General features: G+C 45.2%; 1 protein-coding gene across 8 annotated transcripts in view; it reads right to left on the bottom strand.

Annotated features, from left to right (window-relative positions):
* fbrsl1 (fibrosin-like 1) overlaps positions 1–20,902 on the bottom strand; it is a 263,354-nt gene that overhangs the window by 88,348 nt on the left and 154,104 nt on the right. For 6 of the 8 annotated variants that reach the window (XM_056418085.1, XM_056418084.1, XM_056418083.1 and 3 more), the window contains one exon: positions 9,912–9,941. The exons of the other annotated variants lie outside the window; for them this stretch is intronic. In XM_056418085.1, coding sequence (XP_056274060.1) covers positions 9,912–9,941 — 30 coding nt within the window. The remainder of the gene's footprint in view (positions 1–9,911; positions 9,942–20,902) is intronic. 8 annotated transcript variants of the gene reach the window in all.

Below are 20,902 nucleotides of genomic sequence, written 5' to 3' on the forward strand. Positions count from 1 at the left end.
GTGTCCGTCCATCTTGATCCGTCTACAAATTCCAATAAAAGGAAAATTGATCCAATCTCCAACTTCGCCCTCACCCCCGGAAACCGGTGTAAATGTATTCTTAGCATGCAGCTGAACAGATGACTTCCGTCTCACAGCAGTTATGAGTTCTTCTCCATCACTGGGGACGGGTTTAAACCCCGGGTGATGGAGATTAACAACTGGCTCGCTCTATTCCCTGGGTGCATGCTTGGCCTTGTTGCTGCAGCAGTAGCCATGACACTAGAGATGAGGCCTCACAGGGCTGGAGCTGGCGAGGAGGAGAAATAATATCAAAAGAGCACAGCATGGTGCTTATCCTTTTACAAGAAGCATGCGCTGCAGCAGAGCGTAAAGAGGACGACTGGCTAGGGCTCAGACTGAGACACACAGCACAGCAGGGGAGGGAGAGGCAGGTGGAAAGGGGGAACAAAACAACAGTAAGAACAGGCAGGGGGGATGCTATAGAGATCAAGGGATGGACGGATGGAGGTACTGTTGGAGCAGTTTTTGTCAGTATTGTATGTGATTGCCCTGTTGGGCTATTACACTTGGTCGAGTCAAAGTCATAATACAATCAACCATTTGTGAGTGCATGGGTGTAAGGAGAGGACTACTTCATTTAGCTCCCTATGCTTCTTTGAATATTCACACAGGGTAAAAAGATGTTTTGCAGGGCTACACAAGGAAACCAAAAGGTGAAAAAGCCACAAACCACAAAAGTCCTCCAACAGCATGTCTGGTGGTCAGAGGGGACATTGTTAAAATCTGAGAGATATGCAGCTCACTAAGCTGCAGATAGAAGCCAGGCCCCGAGTGGCTTGTGTCTCTCATAGATGTTCACAAACTAAACAAACGGGGGGGAAAAAACGAGAAATAAACTGGCTTGCTCTTCAGAGGCAGGGAGCAAGCAGCAACATCTGCACCTGGCAACCGCCAGCTACGAAGGGTAACAGGGGACTAGCTTCACCGGATGGCTCATGCACAACCCTCCACCCCCCAGCCCTCCACCTCCTCTCTAACCCCCCCTCCCCTCCGCCAGCACATCAGACTGATGTGTTTGACATTTACACAGCTTTCAACACTTCAGAGACAGGAGATTTATTCCGCCAGCGGCCTTGGCTGGAGCCGGGCCTCGACCTGGGCCGGCCCCCATGACGACCCTGTAGCTCAGCCCTTCAATGAGGCAGCAAAAGGGGAAAAACAGAGCGGGGGAAGGAGGGATGGATGTCTCGATTCTCCTGTACATTTTCTCTGGCAGATTTCGAAAGACGTGCGAGGGGAAGACAATAAGCGTTGCGCATCCCGGAGCACATTAAAACGACTGGCCAAATTAATCACACAGTTCCACTTGTCACACTCTGCCATGAATTCTGCCTCAGAGACAGCGAGAGGAGAAGAGGAGGAATTTGCCCGGCGACACAAATGCTGTTAGGGCATCAACGACTGTTTTCCTGAATAATGATCCCAGCCCTGTACTTGCAGAAGGATATCTAGAAAGACATTGGCAGAATAAGCTTTTCCAGAGCTGCTTGCAGTCAACTATAGATGTTGGTTCCTATTCAAAATAAGTAAATAAATAAATGGTATAGAGGCAAAACAAGTACAATGAATTTGACAGGCAATGATTTGACACAAATCATTGCCTGTCAAATTCATTGTAAGAAGTGTTGCCACAAGACTATGTTGTAAATCAGCGAGTGTTGGAAGAACGGAAAAAGTGCACACAACCACCTGTCAGCTGATGTCACACTATTCACAAGTTTCAAACCGTACATTCAAAGGACTCCAAACAACGCTGCACCGACCTCGTCAAGATGGAGACATCTTCATACTGACGAGAAAAATGGCTTCAACTCAGAAGACATCCCTTCAGCGACATTGACTGAGATACTGCTGATGATAAGGGAGCAAGAACTGACACATCCAAATCTCCTAGAGTGAGAGCACACAGAGGGGGTTATGGTCCATTTAAATTGTCGAGGACCAAAGCAGTTTCAGATACTTCTGGAACAACACCAATTTCCTCCTGCAATTTCCCTCCTGCGGATGCTGGGATGAGGTGGTGGGGCGTCGGCGCGGTGGCCGCTCTGAGGGGTGTGGAAGCAGAGGCTCGCATCTGCTGGAGGGCCGATTACCAGGCCGAAAACATCAGCGTGATATCTGAAGGTCTCCTTGGCCTCATGGCGAAGGGTGGAGCCTAAAATGAACTCAGCTTTTACAATTTATCAACGGGATGTTTTGTTGACAACGTCAGGTTCTCACAGCCTCACAGACAAATTGATTAAGCCACACGTTGTGGGAATAGTGTGTGAGTGTGTGTGTGCGTGTGTGAGCGTAAGCATACAAGTGGGTTGGAATAACACAAAAATAGTCAAACAACAAAAGGAATATCTTTGGATGATTCACGGCTGCTGTGCACCGAAACTAAAAAAACAGAGCTGCTGTATTAATATTGGGGTTTCCAAGGCTCACACATCACCACAGCATTTAACTCAGAGAGAAACAAAAGGTGATCACTCCAGACACCACTAGCTGTATCTGAAAGTACCACCTAGCAAAGTGATTTGATCACAGGATAAAATCTATACAGCCATTTGAACCTTGACCTCCCCAGCTGGCAGCATGGGAAGTCAGCTGATTACCCTGGGTCAGCCAAGGAGCTCCGGATTAGGAAAGTATTGATCTCAGTGAAGATGTATGCTCCAGGGGGAATGAGATTGAGAGAAAAAACTCTGCAGGGCAGAGATAATATCGACCGGCATGGGAGGCCTATAGCAGGCTCTCACGTAAAACCATATTTGAGCTTGGGACCTCGGAGTTGGCTGTGCAAACATCAAGATGGCTTCAGCTAAAGCTCCTTTCAAAGAGGCCCATTGAAAGAGGACACAGAGAGAACGAGAGTGGAGGAGGATTGAAGAAGACAAGCTCAGAGAAATGCTCTTTGCATTAGCCAGACACACAGAGGCTTCTGGTTCAGAGCTGACACACTTAACAGAAGAGTCAGCTGGGGCCATGTAAATCTAGACAGGGCGAGGAAAGATAGAGTTGGGACCTGGGGCCAAACTAAGCAGATTTTAACATTACCCAGAGTCCATGTAAACAGCACTGAGACCTGGCAGCTCTCCGTTTCACTTCCATGCAAAGTACGTGGTGAGGTCGAGAAGGAAGAAGGGGAGGAGGTTCATGGACAGATTGATGGGGATAGTGGTGGGGAGAAACCTGACGAGCTCGTCCCCTTCTCCACTAAATTAAAGGACTGCCTCGTCCTTTCCAACAAAAAATACCTCAACCGTTGCTTTCAGCACTCACTGGGGGAGCAACCGAGCCGACTGGGCTGCTGGTGTGATCCTTGGAGTTTGGAGAGGGAAAAACCGACAGTAATGGCAGATGTACGAGGGAACAGGGAGCATTTATTCAGCTCAGGGAGAAAGAAGAAAACGGCCAGAAACCTAAAGGGACGTGGAATACACAACTGTGTTATGAATGTAGTCGTGGAAGAAAAATGGGGGTATAAGTAAGAGAGAATGAGAACAAAATTACACTGATTTATGTTTTTATTTTTGCACCTCGTCTTTCATAAGGCTCCCTTTGGCTTTTTTCTCTCTCTGCTGACCGTGTGACTAACAAGCTCGCTATCTTGCCTTCAGTGGTGCCCCCCCCACCGCCCCCCCAACACCCCACACACACACAGACACTTACAACCCTCAGCACCTCCCGCTGCTTTGACATGGCCCCGAGCCCGCTGGTGCTGAGCTGCAGCCGCAGACACTGGGCATCGGAAATTTAAGTCGGGGCGTAGGAGAAATTAGGCGAGGAGGCAAGGAAATGGGATGTTGACTTGAACTGGCCCCCGGGGCAGCTGAGAGTCTCCCTGTGCAGCTCCGCTGGCTGCCTGACAGTTTGATGGAGCGAGTGGAGGCTTCCCTGCGGCCCGAGCCGCCGTCTCTAACACTGATGTAGCTCAGTGAGGAACAGATTGAGCCTCCAGGCATCGCTCTGTACTGCTACTCCCCTCCTCTCTCGCGCGTTCTCACTCTCTGCACTGCTTCGACTAATTCTCTCTATCTTTTTCTCCCTCTCCCCCCCTCTTTCTAATCCTGTCAAGCCAACACACAGAAACATGTACACACATGCATGCATATACATACGACAAAACAAGATCCCATACTGTATGCACGGATAAAGACACTTCGACAGACATAAATAACGGCACCACCGACAGAGCGCTTGGCTCCCTCCTTCCTTCTCCTCCCGACAACAGAAATGTGATGAGCACTACAGATGCTGTTTACTGAGCTCTGGCCGACGCACAGGGGGTAGGAGGAGGAGAGGGAGGGTGGGATGGAGGGAGAGGCAGAGGGAGAAGGAGGTAGAGTCAGGGGGCTGGCAGGCCACCATAATGAAAAGAATCTGGCGGCAGCCCACTGTGTGCTGGTCATGAGAAGCATGTGCCGCCGGGGGGCTCTACTGCTAATTTCAGGGGGCAGCCGAGCGTTTCACGCCTGACTTGTCATCGGGCCAGAGGGGGCATTCATACTGGTTGACAGCAATTGCGAGAGGGCGGGCATGGGGGTTTGGGGGAAGGGGGAGTAAAGAGAGAGGGAGACAGCTTCAGCTCCTTTCCCTCCACCTTGTACCTCCTGTCCCCCTCCTCTGCAATGATCAAACGTTTTTGTCGGCAGGGTACAGAATTACAAATGAGTGTCCTGTGGCAACGGGTGCAACTGGATTTAACTGCTCTTTCCGCTGTGCTCAGGTGGCCACGAGGGGCACACCTCATCTCCAACCCCTGCTGTCCAAACAGGATTTAATACTTGCATCTTCTTAGTTAACTTGACAATAATACCAAAGCAGGCGGTTTATAAGCCGACACATTCAGACACAAGTCTCTGGGCCTCTTTTTAGCACTCAACATATTTTTGTATCAATACATGTATAGATGTATTAAATATATCAGAAACCACTTTGTAAAAGAATTTATGGATAAAATAACCAGGCAGGAAAATCCATCAAATAAAATATACCTGACATCAAGGGGCTTGCTGGCAATAGTCTGATACATCCACAGACAACAAAGGGATATATACCGCAGTATAAATAGTCTGATAACATCTCTGATGGCTAACAGTGTATATCATCATAGCTTTAGTCTGTCCATGTCCTTTGTTTCTAGGAGATCCCTCCATCTTCAGAGGACTGGCAGTCTGTTAAAGGGGGAATGACTGACGGTCTTTAATCAGTGCCATCGACTGGCCGGAGGATTTGGTGCACAATTGTGGTTTATCTCTCAACTGGGATGGATAAAATAAGTGCACAGTCATTAAAGAGTTAAGACGGGAGAAAAACAGCAAGAGAGGATCAGCCCGACCCCTACATCGCGGATCCCATGAAGTGAGAGGGAGAGAGCAGAGAGATGCAGGGGAGAGTAGCAGCTACCGAGCAGTTGATACCAACAGCTGGCAGCCTCCCCCTTAAAAAAAAAGAAGCGTCTGGCTCTAGTCTGGCAGCCAGGAGAGGCAAGCGAGGGACAAGCAGGGATGAAAGGAGGAGTGTGAGAGATGGAGTCAGTGATGAAAGGTGGGTGGTTGATGGTAGATGAGTGGATACGGGACGGGATGGGGGGGATTAACCAGCTTGCAAGGAGAAACTTCTGTTCATTGCCTCTGACACAAGCAGTTACATGAGAGATGGAGGAGGAGATGGGAAACAGAGACAGAGACCAATGCAGAGGGAGGAAGGAGAGAGGAAAGAAGGACGCAGCCACATCGCACATCTTCAGGCTGTGAATAATTTAGAGGAGCACTGGGGAGACGAGACGAAGATGAACACAAAACACTGGCAGCGTTTGACCTAGAGCTGCAGCTACATCAGTGCACATCACAGAGCGGAGCGCTCTCTCTCGCTCTTCCTCCCCCCCGCCCCCCACCCCACCGCCCCCTATTTCTCCCTTTTTGCTCTTCATCTGCCTCCCTCTGTGTCAGGGAGGAAACAGCTGTACGCTATTCTTGTTTCGACTCACACCGTATGAAACTCAACAGAATGGCTGACAACTCCCTCCCCGCTACGGGCGCATCATCAGAGTCAGAAAGCAGCGAGCGCAAAACAGATGCGTCCACAACCAGACTACATGGGGCGGGACACGCCTGTGACAGCTCACACACACAGGGCTAACGATACGATCACATCATGTGAGAAAGAACACGATCACGGGATGAAAGCATCAACTTCAAAGAATTCTAGCCGCCATGAAAAACGTTTTATGAGACTTGCTATATATATATATATATATTTTTGTGTGTGTGTGTGTTTGTTTTGGTTTTGGACTGTTGGTTGGCCAAATAATGCAATTTGAATTCCTAGATGGATTTTAATATTATTATTATTATTATTGAGACACAATAAACAATAGATTATTCAGTATAATGAACATAGCAACTAACACCTTTTGAAGAAGTTTCATTTCTAAAACAGTCTTTTACACTTTAAGAGCTGTGACATAAAACTACTGACAATATCTCAATAATGAACTTCATTAAACCTATTCTAAATCAATAACAAGAAAATGAGTGTCTGATTTACCACCCATGAACTGACATTTTGAGTGAGATATTTCTTACAGAATGCCCACATCAACACAGCATGTCCCATACGACAAGATGCAATGGAAGTGAGGGACAGTGCTGAGTGTCAGCAAGCAGGCAGTGGAAAAGTATATAAACATCAGCAGTAAATAACAGCTGCCCTGTGATTAGGCACCGAAGAGGTTAAACACCTGCTGAAGTCTCTCTGTGTGTGTGTGTGTGTGTGTCAGAGAGAGAGAGAGTAATAAAAGGACCTCTGGGCGTGTGGTGGGAGTGACAGGTGGGTGGACAAAGGGCGGTCTGATCAACCCAGAGGGGAGGGGCCATTCATTACTGTAATTAAGGAACCGTGGAAGGAGAGTGTTTGAATGCACATAGAGTACATCTTTTAATTTGAAAGGAATGATAGACTTGCTATATATATATTTATGTATGTATTTATGTCTTTGCGAGGCAAGTGAATACATAAAAAGTGAAAACAGGCCTTAGGTAGGCAAACAAAACAAAGAGATATCTTGGTTTCTTCTCGTAATTTTCTCACCCGCCCGCTCCCTCCCTCCAACACCCTTTCCCTCCCTCCCCCACTGTCTCCTGCTCGGACTGCGTGGCTGATATTAATGGGACGTCCCTTGTTTGTAAATGTGCCAAGTTGTGTGCACCGCTGCAGGCTGTCTATTATAGCAGGCCTCTGGGGCAGCCTCTCCATATGGCGTCACATATGGCACTCAGCAGCATCAATTAATGTTGTTCTAATACTGATTTTTATGAGCTGGGGTTTCGCTCCTTTCCTTTCCTCTCTTCTCTACCCCTCCAAACCCTCCCCCTTTTTACACTTGCTGCAGCCGATTCTTTGATTCTTCAAACCTATGACAACCTGGCTCCTGAACAGTAGAGGACCCGGGAGCTTTTTCTGTGCCACACTCTACTGAGCGTTGCTCAAAGACCGTGAACACGACTTTGTTCCCACTCTCCTGCAGAAGAAGGGTGATACTACCACCAATGTGTCAGAAACTGTGCATCTTCTCTCAAGCGGAGAGACTTCAATCAATAATATATGAAAGAATATGAGAGGGGATTAAGACAGCAATTATACAGACTGATAACTATGTTAGGTGATATTACGTATGTGCAACAAAACACAGCATTTACAACAACAATCATAGTTTAGGTCACATTAGGCCAGCATCAGGGCCTATTAGTGTGTTAAATTAGGCCTGTATTCATGCACAAAGCAAGAGAACAGAATTTGAGGGGTCTTTTTGTTCCACGGTGCCTTTGGTGCTGGATCTGACAGGAAGGGAACAAGAGCGTCGCAAAAAGCCCCGCTTAAAAAGCTCCCAGCCACACCAGCCTTGTCAGCGACACCACAATTAGAGACTAGATCACTGGCGCTTCCCAGCGACACACATCTCACCACCACTCCTCAATGGAACTCTTTCGTTTGAGGAACACACTCAAAGCTGGGTTTTAAAACGTTTCGGATGGCTAATCACTCTCAGGATGAAAGGCCCTGGCGCATTCGTTTGTCTCAGCGTGGGGAGCTTCCCTTGCCGCTTCTCTGTCTCTGATTCTGATTGTTTTTGTTCCTTTCTTTTTCAGCATGCAGGCGAGCTGGCAGGCAGCGCTGTTTGAAGGTGCAGTCAGACCCGAGTGCAGGCCTGATGCTTTGTAGTGATATTTCCAGCAGCACAATCTCATTACTTTTTGACGTGGGGGATGCGTGCAGGGGTGGATTGTCATTTCACGCTGTCAAAAGTTCCATGAGGGAACGGAGACGGGAATGGAACTTCAATGACCTGCGCGCCTCTGCCTCGTCAAGACGGAATATATTATACCAAATAGAATAGATAAAATCCAATGAACCAGATCCTTTAAGATGCTTGTAAACTTAATGTCCAGTCCCCAGGGGCGTTGAGGGAATCACACTCCTTATCTGGACTCTTATAATTGGATCTATTTCACAGCCTCCTAAATACGTTACTATACATGCCCTGAACCTAATTACGCTACACACAGCCCTGTACGTACAGGCTAGCAGTGTAAGTGCAAATGTAGCGAAGACAAACAGATCTTTGTGTTGAGAGAAAAAGTCCTGAGGGCATCATCACACCTATGAAAGATGGTGAGAGCTTCTGGACGTTTTCGCATTGGGACAATCATTGGCAGCTCTGCCCTTTTAAAAAAAACGGTGGGAGGCATCCCTCAGAGTTGATTTCACACAGAGTTCTTTCTATACAGAGTAAAACTTTGCTCTGTTTAAGAAGCTGCCAGGAACTGATTGAAGCGCCTGGTTACTATGCGAACTCAGCCTGTTGCTGGGGTGACTGTCCCAAAGTGCTTCTTGGGTAATTTTCGAGGTCACTGGTTTGTGCACGCCTATGTGGTGCAGATGGGCCCACCCTCATTCAGGGCCCAGCAGGAACTCTTTCATTAGACCAAGTGAATAGCCTCATTCATCCTCTTCACCTCAATTGGTCATGCTGGGTCTCCGCAGAGAGCCCAGGACAAACTTTTCTCCCTTTCCCCTCCCTAATCTTCCACGCACCACCCACCTTCGTCATGCTTCACTTTTGTTCAATAGCATGTTAAGCTGAAGCTTCAGGCCTCATTATTGGGTGCAGACTACCTCAGACCGCCCACATGTAATGGCTGGAACGTAACAGACTACTGAGATGCTGTCTTCGTTTATCTTAAAGATTGTTAATTAAATACATAATTTACTAATTTACTAATACATCAATGGGCATATAGACGCACTTTTATTTACTGCATTATTATTTTCATGTTTGGGAAAATCTGGTAACGGGCAATTTAACACATGCCCGTACAAATTATAATCCTTCGTATTCAGAGATAAGTATTTTTGCACAGCTCTCTAAATTATTAGTGCGTTAATGCCCTGTTCGATATTGCTATTTCTATCTCAGTATTGTAAAAAAAGACCCGAAGGTCTTCCAGCGAAACTCCGAGCCATTTCCTCCCGAGGTTTCTTTTCCATCCACTGAGTCGCTCCTGGAACTGCAGTGCTTAGCCATGCTTGTGGATCCTCTACTCCCTGCCTTCCTTTGGCCCTCGAGGGACTCTCAGGTCTGGCCGAGTCAGAAGTAACTAATTGTCTTGAGTTGTTGGTGTGCCTTGAATAAGATTCCCTACAGTCTGCAGCAGGGTGCAAAACAATTTAGTTTCTCCCTTCTCCCTCTCCTTCTTGCAGCAGATTTACCCCTTCTGCTTCTCAAGCTACTGAGCTGTAAAATTGAGTGGACGGCAGGCAGCATAAAGAATAAGACCTGGCATCGTGGACGCACTAACCTTCAGTAGGGCCACTGCTGCTGGCTGCACCTAAAGAGATGGAGACAGGATGTCAGCCATATTGGACTGAAAACGGTTAAAATGAGGAGAGACCAAAGGGAGAAAGAAAGGTGGAAACCCTTGCTGATGAAACAGTATGACAGTGTGGTAATAAAAACAAATCTATATCAGGATGGACATTCACACTAGAAATAGATGACGGTTGTTAATCACAAAAAGAGAAAGTATATACTACAGTCTACCTTACGACCTTTGCAATTTGACAAAACATACTGAACAGTTAAAATGTCGGACAAGGTGAGCATATTTCTTGTGCATCATAAAAACCACCCAGAGCATGTTGTAGTTCTTACACAACTATCCATCGTAATGAAATCAACTTGTATCGCCACCCTTGGAAATAATCTGAGCAATCAATTACTGAGAACCACAAATACACTGCTGCAGTTTAGATGTGAACACATGGAGAGCCAGTCCCTTTCAGCTGATACTAGAACTCTGAGCTGCTCTCTTTCCTCCAGAGATGAAGCAGGTTTTACTCTCCGAGGCGGACAGTGCTGCCCCCCCTAGTGTGCTGTACTATCATTTGAAGGAAAATTACTTCAGTGATGAAGAATCCAGGCCAATAAATCCTCATGGCCTCACCTTCCTTTGCCTCCCAAGTCTTGCTGAACAGCTAGTAAAAAATTCCGTAAAAAAATTCAAAGCGCAATTTTGCTCAAATCCCTCCCAGCAAGCACAATTATGGAACGTTCATCTCAATTGATTTATGTCCTGAGCTGAGAGAGGAGGGGTGAAGGGGGTGGGTTGTGGGAGGAGGTAAGGAGAAACAAAACAAGTGGTAAATCATTGTTTTTAAAAGGGAAGGCGTTAGTCCGGTTGTCACTTTGACTGCATGTGTTTTGTAGTGCATAATATAGAGAGGTGCCTGGATGGGGGGCATCTGTAGGATTTGAAAGCAGGATTGTAATGGCAAAAGGGGCGAGAAGGAGGGTGGGGAGATTGGGGTGAAAGGAGTGGTATTCCACTTGATTAATAACACTAATCAAATTACACAGTGTTCCACTGTGCCCTGAAATCTGGGGCCATAATGTCCTCTAATGGCACAGTTCACAGAGCTAAACTTCGGAGGGAAAACATGGTGCTGACTGCCGCATGCCTTAATGAAGGCAGTAAAACATCCATTTCCAGAAGCCATGAAATGAAAGAGAAGTTTGTAGATGTGCACCCAGTGGCTCTCGCACTGCAAAAAAAAAAAAAAAAAAAAAAATGGAAGGCTGTTAACACACAAGACAGCGTTGGAGAGAGGGAGAGACAGAACGATGCAAGACCTTAAGAAGAAAAACGAGGAGAGAATAGTACAAGTGAAGAGATTCAAAAGGGCAAGAACACCAAGAATAAGGGGATATAAGAAGAAAAGGGATGATGAAGAGAGGATAGAAAGACAGCTTGGTAGATGCTCTCAGTGCTTTATTTCCAAAGAAGGCATGAAGACAATCTGTGTCTGCTGATTATGGATGAGCCCGGCTGCTTCACTATGTCTGTTATACTTAGTGCTGCTGACAGAATCCACAATTCATCACAATTTAGTTGCCAATGCACCTAACCACAGCATCCTCCCCCTCATCTATCTCAATGCCACTCTATTAGGGTATTCCCTCTGTCCATCCAAGGATGCATTCAGTTGATCCATCTATCCATCCGTACTTCCATATGTCCATCCAGCCATGTGGGCATTCGTCTCTCCATTCATCTTTCCATCCCTCTACCTGCCTGTCTACTGTCAATTCAACCAATCTTGTGTCAATAAAACTCTGCTCTGAGATCTGACACATACACAAGTATTGCTTTGACCTCAGCTGACAGCTAGTTGCTGTAGGTAAGAGCCTAGCGTGTCATTTTAGGCAGTATGACGTCTGTCGGGAGTGGGTTGATCAAAATCTAACCACGACAACAAGTGAAGATCAGTACGGTCCAGTGTAGCGCTGTAGAAAGAAAAAAAATTGCTGCACTTAAACTATGTGAAACTTCAACCACTTAAATGTAAACAAAAGCTTTATGGTTTAGATGTAATACTTTTCAAATGCTACAAACAAAGCAAGTCAGCCTTTGCTTCTTGAGTAAAGTGTTGTTCATTGTCCTTGGGGCAACATTTCATCTGGAGAGCAAAGGGGGAAAAATCAACAAAGCTGAGAAAACACAGATTGCTATTGTTATTATTGTCATCATAATTACAGTTGTGCTTATCATTCACGCAGCCTTAATCAGGATGAAATACAGTTTAATTTGATGAAGCTTCCTGTTTTGACTGACTTGAGTTTGGGAACCACACACTTGGCTGGCGTGCCAAAAACTCAATCAGGCACAATTACATAGCCATCAGATAGAAATGTAATTGATTTGAAAGCTGACATGAGATATAACTACATTACAGTGGCGGCACAGTGGGGAGGCTCCTTGGGGACGGGGCCTACGGGGAGCTCATTACCGCCAAGCTTTGAATTATTGAGTGCTAAGGCAGCGACATTGAGGAGAAGAGGCGAGGGATTGGCTGCTACAACTCGGCAAGTGTTTATCTCAACTTACAGCAACCCGAGACTTCTGAAGGAGTGATCTGACCATTCATGAATATTGCACTGGGAGAAGTTGTAATGGTTTATAATTGAAAGGGTTCAGGCCAAGGTAGCGTCTGTGGGTGCACATCATACCTGCTATTTCCATATCTATAGTATTTTTTAGTGAGTTCAACTCAGGCTTCCTAAGTTTCAACGGCAATGACACTACTTCAGGGCTCTCAAGTGTCACGCATTGAGCGTGACACTCACGCATTTCGGTCTTAAGTCACGCACTCCCGCCACACATCGTATTTCTCACGCAGAAAAAAACTCTCGGCTATTTAATGTTTTAATGTGCCGCAGCACGCAAACATGAGCTGGCCGCGCTGCCCTCACCGTGGAGGAATCAAGCGCTCCCCTGGAGTTCTGCTGTGAGGAGCCACTTATCAGCCAATCAAAAAAAAGAAATGGGCTACACAATAGCCAATCAGAAAAAACCCTGTATCTGTTGTATCTGGGTAAGATTTAATCCAGCAACCAATGAAAATAAAGCATCCTGGAATTGCGCGCGACTGACTGATATCCGAAGAGTGATATGGAAATGTCACGTTTGCCTGTCTTCAAAACTTGAGAGCCCTGCTACTTTCCCCTCGGGTCACATATTTAGCACTTAGCTTAGCATGTAGTTTGTGAGCTTAGCTTAGCATGTAGTTTGTGAATCATCACGTCATGTCACACACAACCCTGCACAATGAGAGCTGTGATAACAAAGCATGATGCGGTCTAGAATGTACTTTGACTGAAGTAAACTCTATGGGTCATTCCTGAAGAGGTGACTGGTGATTGGTGAGAGGATGAAGATATAAGTCCTTGCTGAAGGGCCTCACCGTCCCACAGGAAACGGGTGGCTGCCTTCCTCTGGGAGAGCTACGCCCCCTAGGCTGCTGCCACTGATCTCAATCTGTCTATCTCATTATTTCTATCACTCTTCTCTCTCTTCTCACACAGCCCTCCTGCGAGCTTTCTCACAAAAATGAGATCTCAATTAATTCAAGCGAAATGAGGACGAGGGAGGATGAGGACCTGGGAGCCCAGCGAGACAGAGAACAAAAAAGATAGCGGAGCCTAGCAGAGCTGCTCGTCGGCCTGGAAACGGCAAACAGAGCAGGATGACTGAGCATGTGCATTTAGTCAATCCCGTCTCCAGTTTAAACATGGCTAATAAACAAACACTCGTCATTACAGATTGTGACACACAGAGGAGCCAAGCCTGAAAGAGATGAAGACGTGATTTAAGACACGATGACATGTAATTCCCTGTATGTTGTCTAGTACATGGTTCTGGGAGTCTTGCAGGTTGACCTTTTATTAGAGCTCAGTGACAGACATTCCAGCTCTTACGACACAACGGTGACAGATGCTCGAGATGTAAAATTAGAGTTCCAAGTATCCCCTTACAAGAAACTACATGTCAGAGGGAATAAAAAAACTGAGATGAAAAAAGCTTCATGTACATCTGTTTATTATTGTGACCTGTGACCGATGACCTTGTGAGCAAGGACCTCATGCTCGACAACTGTCATCTATCTTGAGTAAGGCCGCTCACCCTGCTTATGGCTATATTAGGGTCCTACAAGCCACCACACAGCTCAGCTAATTTTCTCATAGCCTTGCAGAAAACCAGCTGTTAGCAGGGACTGCTGCTAGGTTTGAGGTCACTAGCGCACACACACACATCCACACACACGCAGACATTCTACTTACGCACAAAATATGTGCTATGAGGTGACACACTGCAGCACTCCCAGCAGCTCCATATGCTAAGTAGGTTAAAAACAAATTGAAACCCACTTTTTCCATCTGGATTGTTGCTCAAAGCACACAACTGTTTTATGTGCGTGTCACTGAGAAGTAAACAAACAAATAAGAATAAATGACCCATTTTTAACGGAAGACAACTTGTAAGCTGTGAGATGTTATCTCCAGTGCAATGGTGTGATAAAAGTAACCACCCCTACGACAGGGCGTAAATCTCACAGTATTCTGAGATATTTTTATGCCCGACGCTGACTGCAGTGCATATATTACAACGCTTTATCAGTCCCAGCACTTGGACAACGCTAGTAAAATAGGCGAGTCAGATAGTTACATATTTTTTATATGATAAATACCTTGCATGTAAGGAGCCAAGGGGGATTGTGGCAAATGTGTTTCCAAGAAAGTCTGCCACTAGTACTTAGAGTGATTGAATAGCCTGTAAACAGAAGCAGCAGACTTGCTTGACACTCTCTGGGAGACACTAATATAGTTGTGCTTCCAGGAGCTGAAGGAAAGGAAGGAGGTTCATGAACTACACAGCGAGCGCAGGAGCTTTTTCTAATGACCCTTCCTCTGCATTCAGCCTGGTCTCTGAGCTGAAACTGCAGAGTAAAGCACAAGACTGCTGAGTGAAGTACGTCAAGTCAGTCACAAGACACCCTCGGTCAATGGCTGATAGTGTTCCTCACATTAGCCCAAATCAAAATTAGATCTATCTTTAACAACCTCATTTCTAAAAAGGCGTACGATGACACTTTCCATCATTTACGCTTTCCACCTTTGCTGCAAACCCCTGATGAGAATACATTCTCCTTGGTTCACGGTGCTTGTAAAAGGACCTTTTTGAAAGCAGGGCAGCATCTGTCCTAACTTACAATTCATCACAGTCAGAGATCATTATTTGCAGATCTATGTCGAATCAAGAAACTGTGGAGACTGCACATAGCCTTGTTCATGTAACACTTCTAATTGGAGGCGATATGAGCATGAAAATGGTTTAAGCACACAATTTAGCACTTTAGTTGAAGGCATGTCTCTGTGTTCACTACACATCAGCTGACATTGACACTATGAATTGAGCTCCAGGATATTACACAAAAGAAGGCCGGTTCTGCCATGACCCGAGTTTGAGGTCGAAAAAACAGTCATGTAACTTTTCACTTCTTGGTAAACAACTAATTATGTTGATTATTTGGTCAACAACGCATCCAAAGTCGACAGGAAAAGCAACAACAACACAACAAACATGGATAAAAGATATATTTTAGCTTCCTCGATGTCAGTGCTTTGGTGAATAATTAATATTTGATGAGTGTCAATTTCCATAGAACTGTCACAGGAAGGAGGAGAGGCTGTGACAAGTCAAACTGCAGCTACAGCAGTTTCGTTCGTGGTGAGCCGTTGTAAGAATGTGAGTACGACCACAGCCTTTGTGCTTATTGTGCAAACCACAGCCCAACACAGACTGAAGGCAAGTCCTGTGAAATAAACACATCAGTTTAGTTTTCTAGCTTCCGACAGTGGCACCTATGGAACTCGATAAATACGATACAGATGAAAAATAGCCTCTGGCGCATTTACATGTTTAATCACTGTGCACGGTCCCTACCAAATAAACCGCTAAAAAAGAAATGTATCCGTATAAAAAGATTTTACATGCAGATGCTTCCATAGAGGGCATGAGGGGGTCAACTAAAACATTTAAAAAATATGTCAACTATATGCTATCTTCCTTCACCAGATCTTAACCCAACTGAACCATTGGCATTTTTGTTTTCCCCTTAGCTCTCTCTTTCTTTCTCTCTTTCTTTCTTTCTCTTTTTCTTTCTTTCTCTCTCTCTCTCAAACTCAGGTCATGGAGAAACCGGCTTTCTTTTGTGTAATATCCTGAGGCTCAATTCATAGTGTCAATGTCAGCTGATGTGTAGTGAATACAGAGACATGCCTTCTGAACATGTACATTATGCGTCTGGAAATAAAACTCTTAGATACACACTTGCATCCCCAGACACCTGCACCACATCTCTTCTGACCCAAACATAAAACCACGACAAGAAACACTATGCAACCATTTGTGTGTGTCCCCCCGGGGGCGTCTTGGCTCTCAGAAACCCTGCCCTGGCTTTCACCCTAATCCCCTGAGAACGGGCCAGTAGCATACAGCTAAAGCACCAGGTGATTGCATATCTGTAACAGACCTCCGTAGAAGTCTCCAAACGTGGTCCTGGTGACGCTGCCAATTTGACAGCCCTTCTCCTGTTCGGCACTTGGCCTCAAGGGCAGCCCTTGTATCAGCTTACATCTCGCAGTTTACCTCCGAATAACAAGAGCCACATCGACCTCAACAGATTCAATTGAGCAGAATTGCAAACAGTTCATTGGCTTTTGGCTGGTGCTTGCGGAGTAGATGACAGCGATGTGTGGAGCCAGAGAGTATCAGTTGACCCAGACTAATTATTCATAAAGCCTTGTTGTGATGGCTGCTGCTCTGCTAAGGTCAGACAGGAGCAGCTGAGGGGAAAACAAAAACATTTCCAACTAAAACAGAGTGGACACCACTAGGTATCTGCAGGAAACTATGAAAGGAAATGTGATGGCGCCAAAGGAAAAATAAATCTCACTAAGAGTAGTGAGCTCGCTCCTGCGCCGCCGTAAGTGGACGGCAGCGTAACAGCTAGACATTCGACCTGGAGGTTGCGTTTGATGCAATGGAGGATGTGATATAGGGGCACTCATGCATGGCTGAGAAGAGAATGGTGCAGCTCCTTAACTAATAGTACACCCTCTGTCCTCACATCCACTGGCAGGCTGTGCCTGGAAATTTGTAATTACAGTAATTGTGATTTTCGACAAATGGGTCTCCACCACACTCTACGACGGTGAAAATACAGGTTGCGTTATTCATGAGGAGTCGACTAAAAGCATCCATTGACATCGCTTTAAATTACCAGCTCTTGGATAGAGGACATTCGAAATATCTAAACGTCTGCAAAAATATTCAGAAAATGACTTTTTCGATGCATCTGTAACTGAGGCATAAACTCAATGACTGAGAGAATGTTGTTGATCTGAATAGACAGTTCAACTGCTTTCTGACCACTATTTACAGTCAAAATAAACCACAACAACTATAAACAGGTTTACACACACACACACATACACAAACACACAATACCCACTTATGAGCACGCACAGTAGTGAGGCAATTAGTGGAAGAGAGGAAGAATGCTGGATCGGTTACAGTTATTGAATGTTAATTACAGCGCTTTACGGTGTTGAGGAGATAACGAGTTAGCGCCTGGTGACAGCAGCGACACGTCCTTTAACGAGAGCTGTGGAAATTTATGAAACTTGAGATCAGGGACAATGAGGCGTTACTGGCTTGTCAGACGCTCTCCTGCTCACCCTTCCTTTGTCCTAATGAAGGCAGACACTTGTTTCTTTCTCTTCTCTGCTCGTTCCAGTGCTGTTAGCCTGAAATGATTATTTATTTATGGAGGAAAGGCAAAAAAATCGTCTGATTGGGGTTTTGTGTCCTTATCCACCATCTCACATTACACATGCCATTCAGCTTAAGTTATAGCGATAGGCTAGACTAAAATTAAGCAGAAAACATGTGGACGCATAAAGGCCAAAGATAAACATGGGGTCATATTACAGATAATTCCCTGTCTGGTGGAGGGAATATAGCCGGTAGCCAGACGAATGTGAGTGACCATTAATTCCTGTCTATCTAAATAGCGAGGGATCAAGAGCTCGGTGAAATCCGAGGGGTTAATATGATTATGTTGTGAAGCCTGGTTTGGAATTTAGGTTAATAGAATCATTGATAGGGCTCAGCTCTAATGCCAGCGACGCTTAAGAAGATCCATGCTGCATGATTTCGACAAATCCTGGAACATTCTTCAACGTTTCCCCCACTGACCCTGACAAGAGTTTTTGAAACAGACACACAGACAAGTCTGAGGATTTCGCTGAGTCTACACAGCCTCTGCTAACCAGAATCCCCCAGGCTGTATCAACAGCCTAAATGGTATTTATAGAATATTACATCAGTTACACTGGGGCAAACGTGGGCCCCAATGGAGATATTAGGCATAACAAACAGATAGAGAGAGCCTTGTAAATTACTCTGAAATATGAGAGTAGGAATGTACAGTAAACTGGGATTCTTGAGATTGTATCTCATGTCTAGACTAAGACCAGGCAGAAAAACAGTTAATTATGCTTTGCTCAAAACAAGTGATTTATATCTGCTTCAAAGTATCTTGACTTATCTCTTGTGTAGCCATGTTACAAGTTGTGCTGTGATAAGAATGCTTGTAAGAATAGAACAGGACTCCTGATGACCACCGTAATGCTGCTGACCTGTGGTGGGGAAACAGTCCTTTATGTGGGCTGCAGCCTCCACGAAGAGAGCAAGAGAAGCTCTTTCAAACCACGGAAGACGAGGCGTCTCGGATGGTGTTCAGAAGTCAATAAAAACAGGTGTTAACCAGCTTAGCTAAGATGTTAAGAGCTTGGATAATCCTAGCCTGGATCCAAGAAGGATCCGTCTCTGTAATACTAATGCTTAGGAAGCAGCGTTAAAGCGCACACAGTTAGGAAGTTGCGCTTGAGAGGTATAGCGCTGCTGCTACAGGCTGTGAACACCTTATTCACATCCGCTGGCAATTACTACGGATTGACGGATGAAGGACGTCCACGTATAGAGAATAATCGGAGGATAAAAGGGAAAGTTTTACTTTGAGTAGTTTTGTAATATCACGTGTGTATGACTGAAATCACTCATCATACTATAAGTAACATTTTAAGTTTACAATTGAAATCATTATCACTCAGCCACTCACTGCTTATGACCATCAACTACAGAATTCAGTTTTGTCTCATTGTCATCTGTTTTTCTCATTTGCGTCTACCATGAAAAATACACATTATAATGCTGTGTTTTGACAGGTGTTTCTACATCTCTGAAGCAGCCGGTTTCACACCTGCGACTCCGGGCCAATCAATGCCACACAGGCAGGAAAGGTAATAGTAGCAGATTTTGCCAAGGAAACCAGTGCCACCTTCAGGCAAGGTTTTAGCATGTTGTATACATAAACCTGCAAAATGTCAGAGTTTATATCAAATGTTATAACTGTGTCCACACCCATGCACAGGTAAGCGGGTGTAGGAATGATATAACTACAACTGAACAACTGAACAATCTGCAGCCTGCTAAACATTAAACAGTAATCAATCTGTTTTTGACGACAACAAGACTTTCTTGAAAAGTTTTCTAAGCGAAGAACTACAGCTGCCAGCATCCAGGAAGGTGTCTTTGTTATGTTGTTAGACACCGAGGGGCAGAAAGACAGATCAAAGTACGAGGGAATGTGCTCATTTTCTGCTAAACGTATCCCCGCACTGAGAGATAGCACCTAAAGCAAATGTGCAATCACACCTAAAACACCAAAAAGAGCAACTTCACACGGTAGAACGTGCAAGTGAGCGAACACACTCCATCTGACGTGAAACCCCTCCCAGACAAAATAAATCAATGAAACTCAAATCATAACCTGTTTCACTTAATGGACTTTGAGAGTACCACTTTGCATGCTCCATACATTCATCGACTCTCTTACATGCCACCCCATAATCAAATCAGCATCTGGTGTCAGGGTGGCTTGCGGTTCGGGGTGTTCTCGTTTGTAAACACCACCTGCCAGTTCTCACTCGGCTTCGCTCGCCGGGTGACATTAGCACAAGCGTGAAATGTGATTTTGCGTTGAGCAAACCTCTGCACCGAGGACATCCGAGTCTGCCCAGCTGGAAAGCAGCCATACATAATCTACGGTCACCTAAATCAGAGGAAGTTGTCATGCATAAGACACTATCCAGCACCGTCCTGCAGTCCAGTTGATTTCATCTTGGCTGATGTGAGGGGTATCAGTCTTTTATTTCTTAACTTATCAATTCCTTCTTTTTCGTTTTTCTCTCACTGTCTGTTTCCTCTTTTTGAATTGTTTTGTTTTGATTATGTCTGATTATTTTGTGACTCTTAGCTCTTCTATCTTCCAACAACATATTTGGTATTGTGTTACACTTGTATTGTAACCTCTTTTTTGCACAATAACAAATCATATTTCAATGTACTTCCTGTCATTAGCAGGCATCCAAGTAAACACAAGCATAATAAAACATAATAAAAACACTTCGTTAAATGATTGAGAGACAAAATCCCCCAAAAATTGAAAAGATTTTCTTTTTTTTCTATGCCTGAATAGGTCCCTCTGTTTCCCTTAAAATGACGATAGACCCACATTCTTGCATTCCCCCTGCTAACCGATTTAGTTGGCCTGCTGAATGTGTGGTAATCACACACAATCAGCTCTTGATGCAAAGCCATAAAGCGCCGCAGAATCCAAGAAGATCAATCGTAAGCCAATTTATGCTCGATGGTCAGGTTTGGTTAATACAACGGGGCTTAACTGCTTCTACATGATCACATATAATGCAATCAGATTTCCATTGACAGAGCTATGATTCGATTTCCCCGGTGGGGGCAAAAATACACGTAGTTATTCACTGCTCAGCACTCTACAGCCAGGGAGCGTAGGCGCTCTGTAACGTGGA

This window comes from Pseudoliparis swirei, chromosome 7, assembly GCF_029220125.1.
Source record: "Pseudoliparis swirei isolate HS2019 ecotype Mariana Trench chromosome 7, NWPU_hadal_v1, whole genome shotgun sequence".
Taxonomy (NCBI): Eukaryota; Metazoa; Chordata; class Actinopteri; order Perciformes; family Liparidae; genus Pseudoliparis; species Pseudoliparis swirei.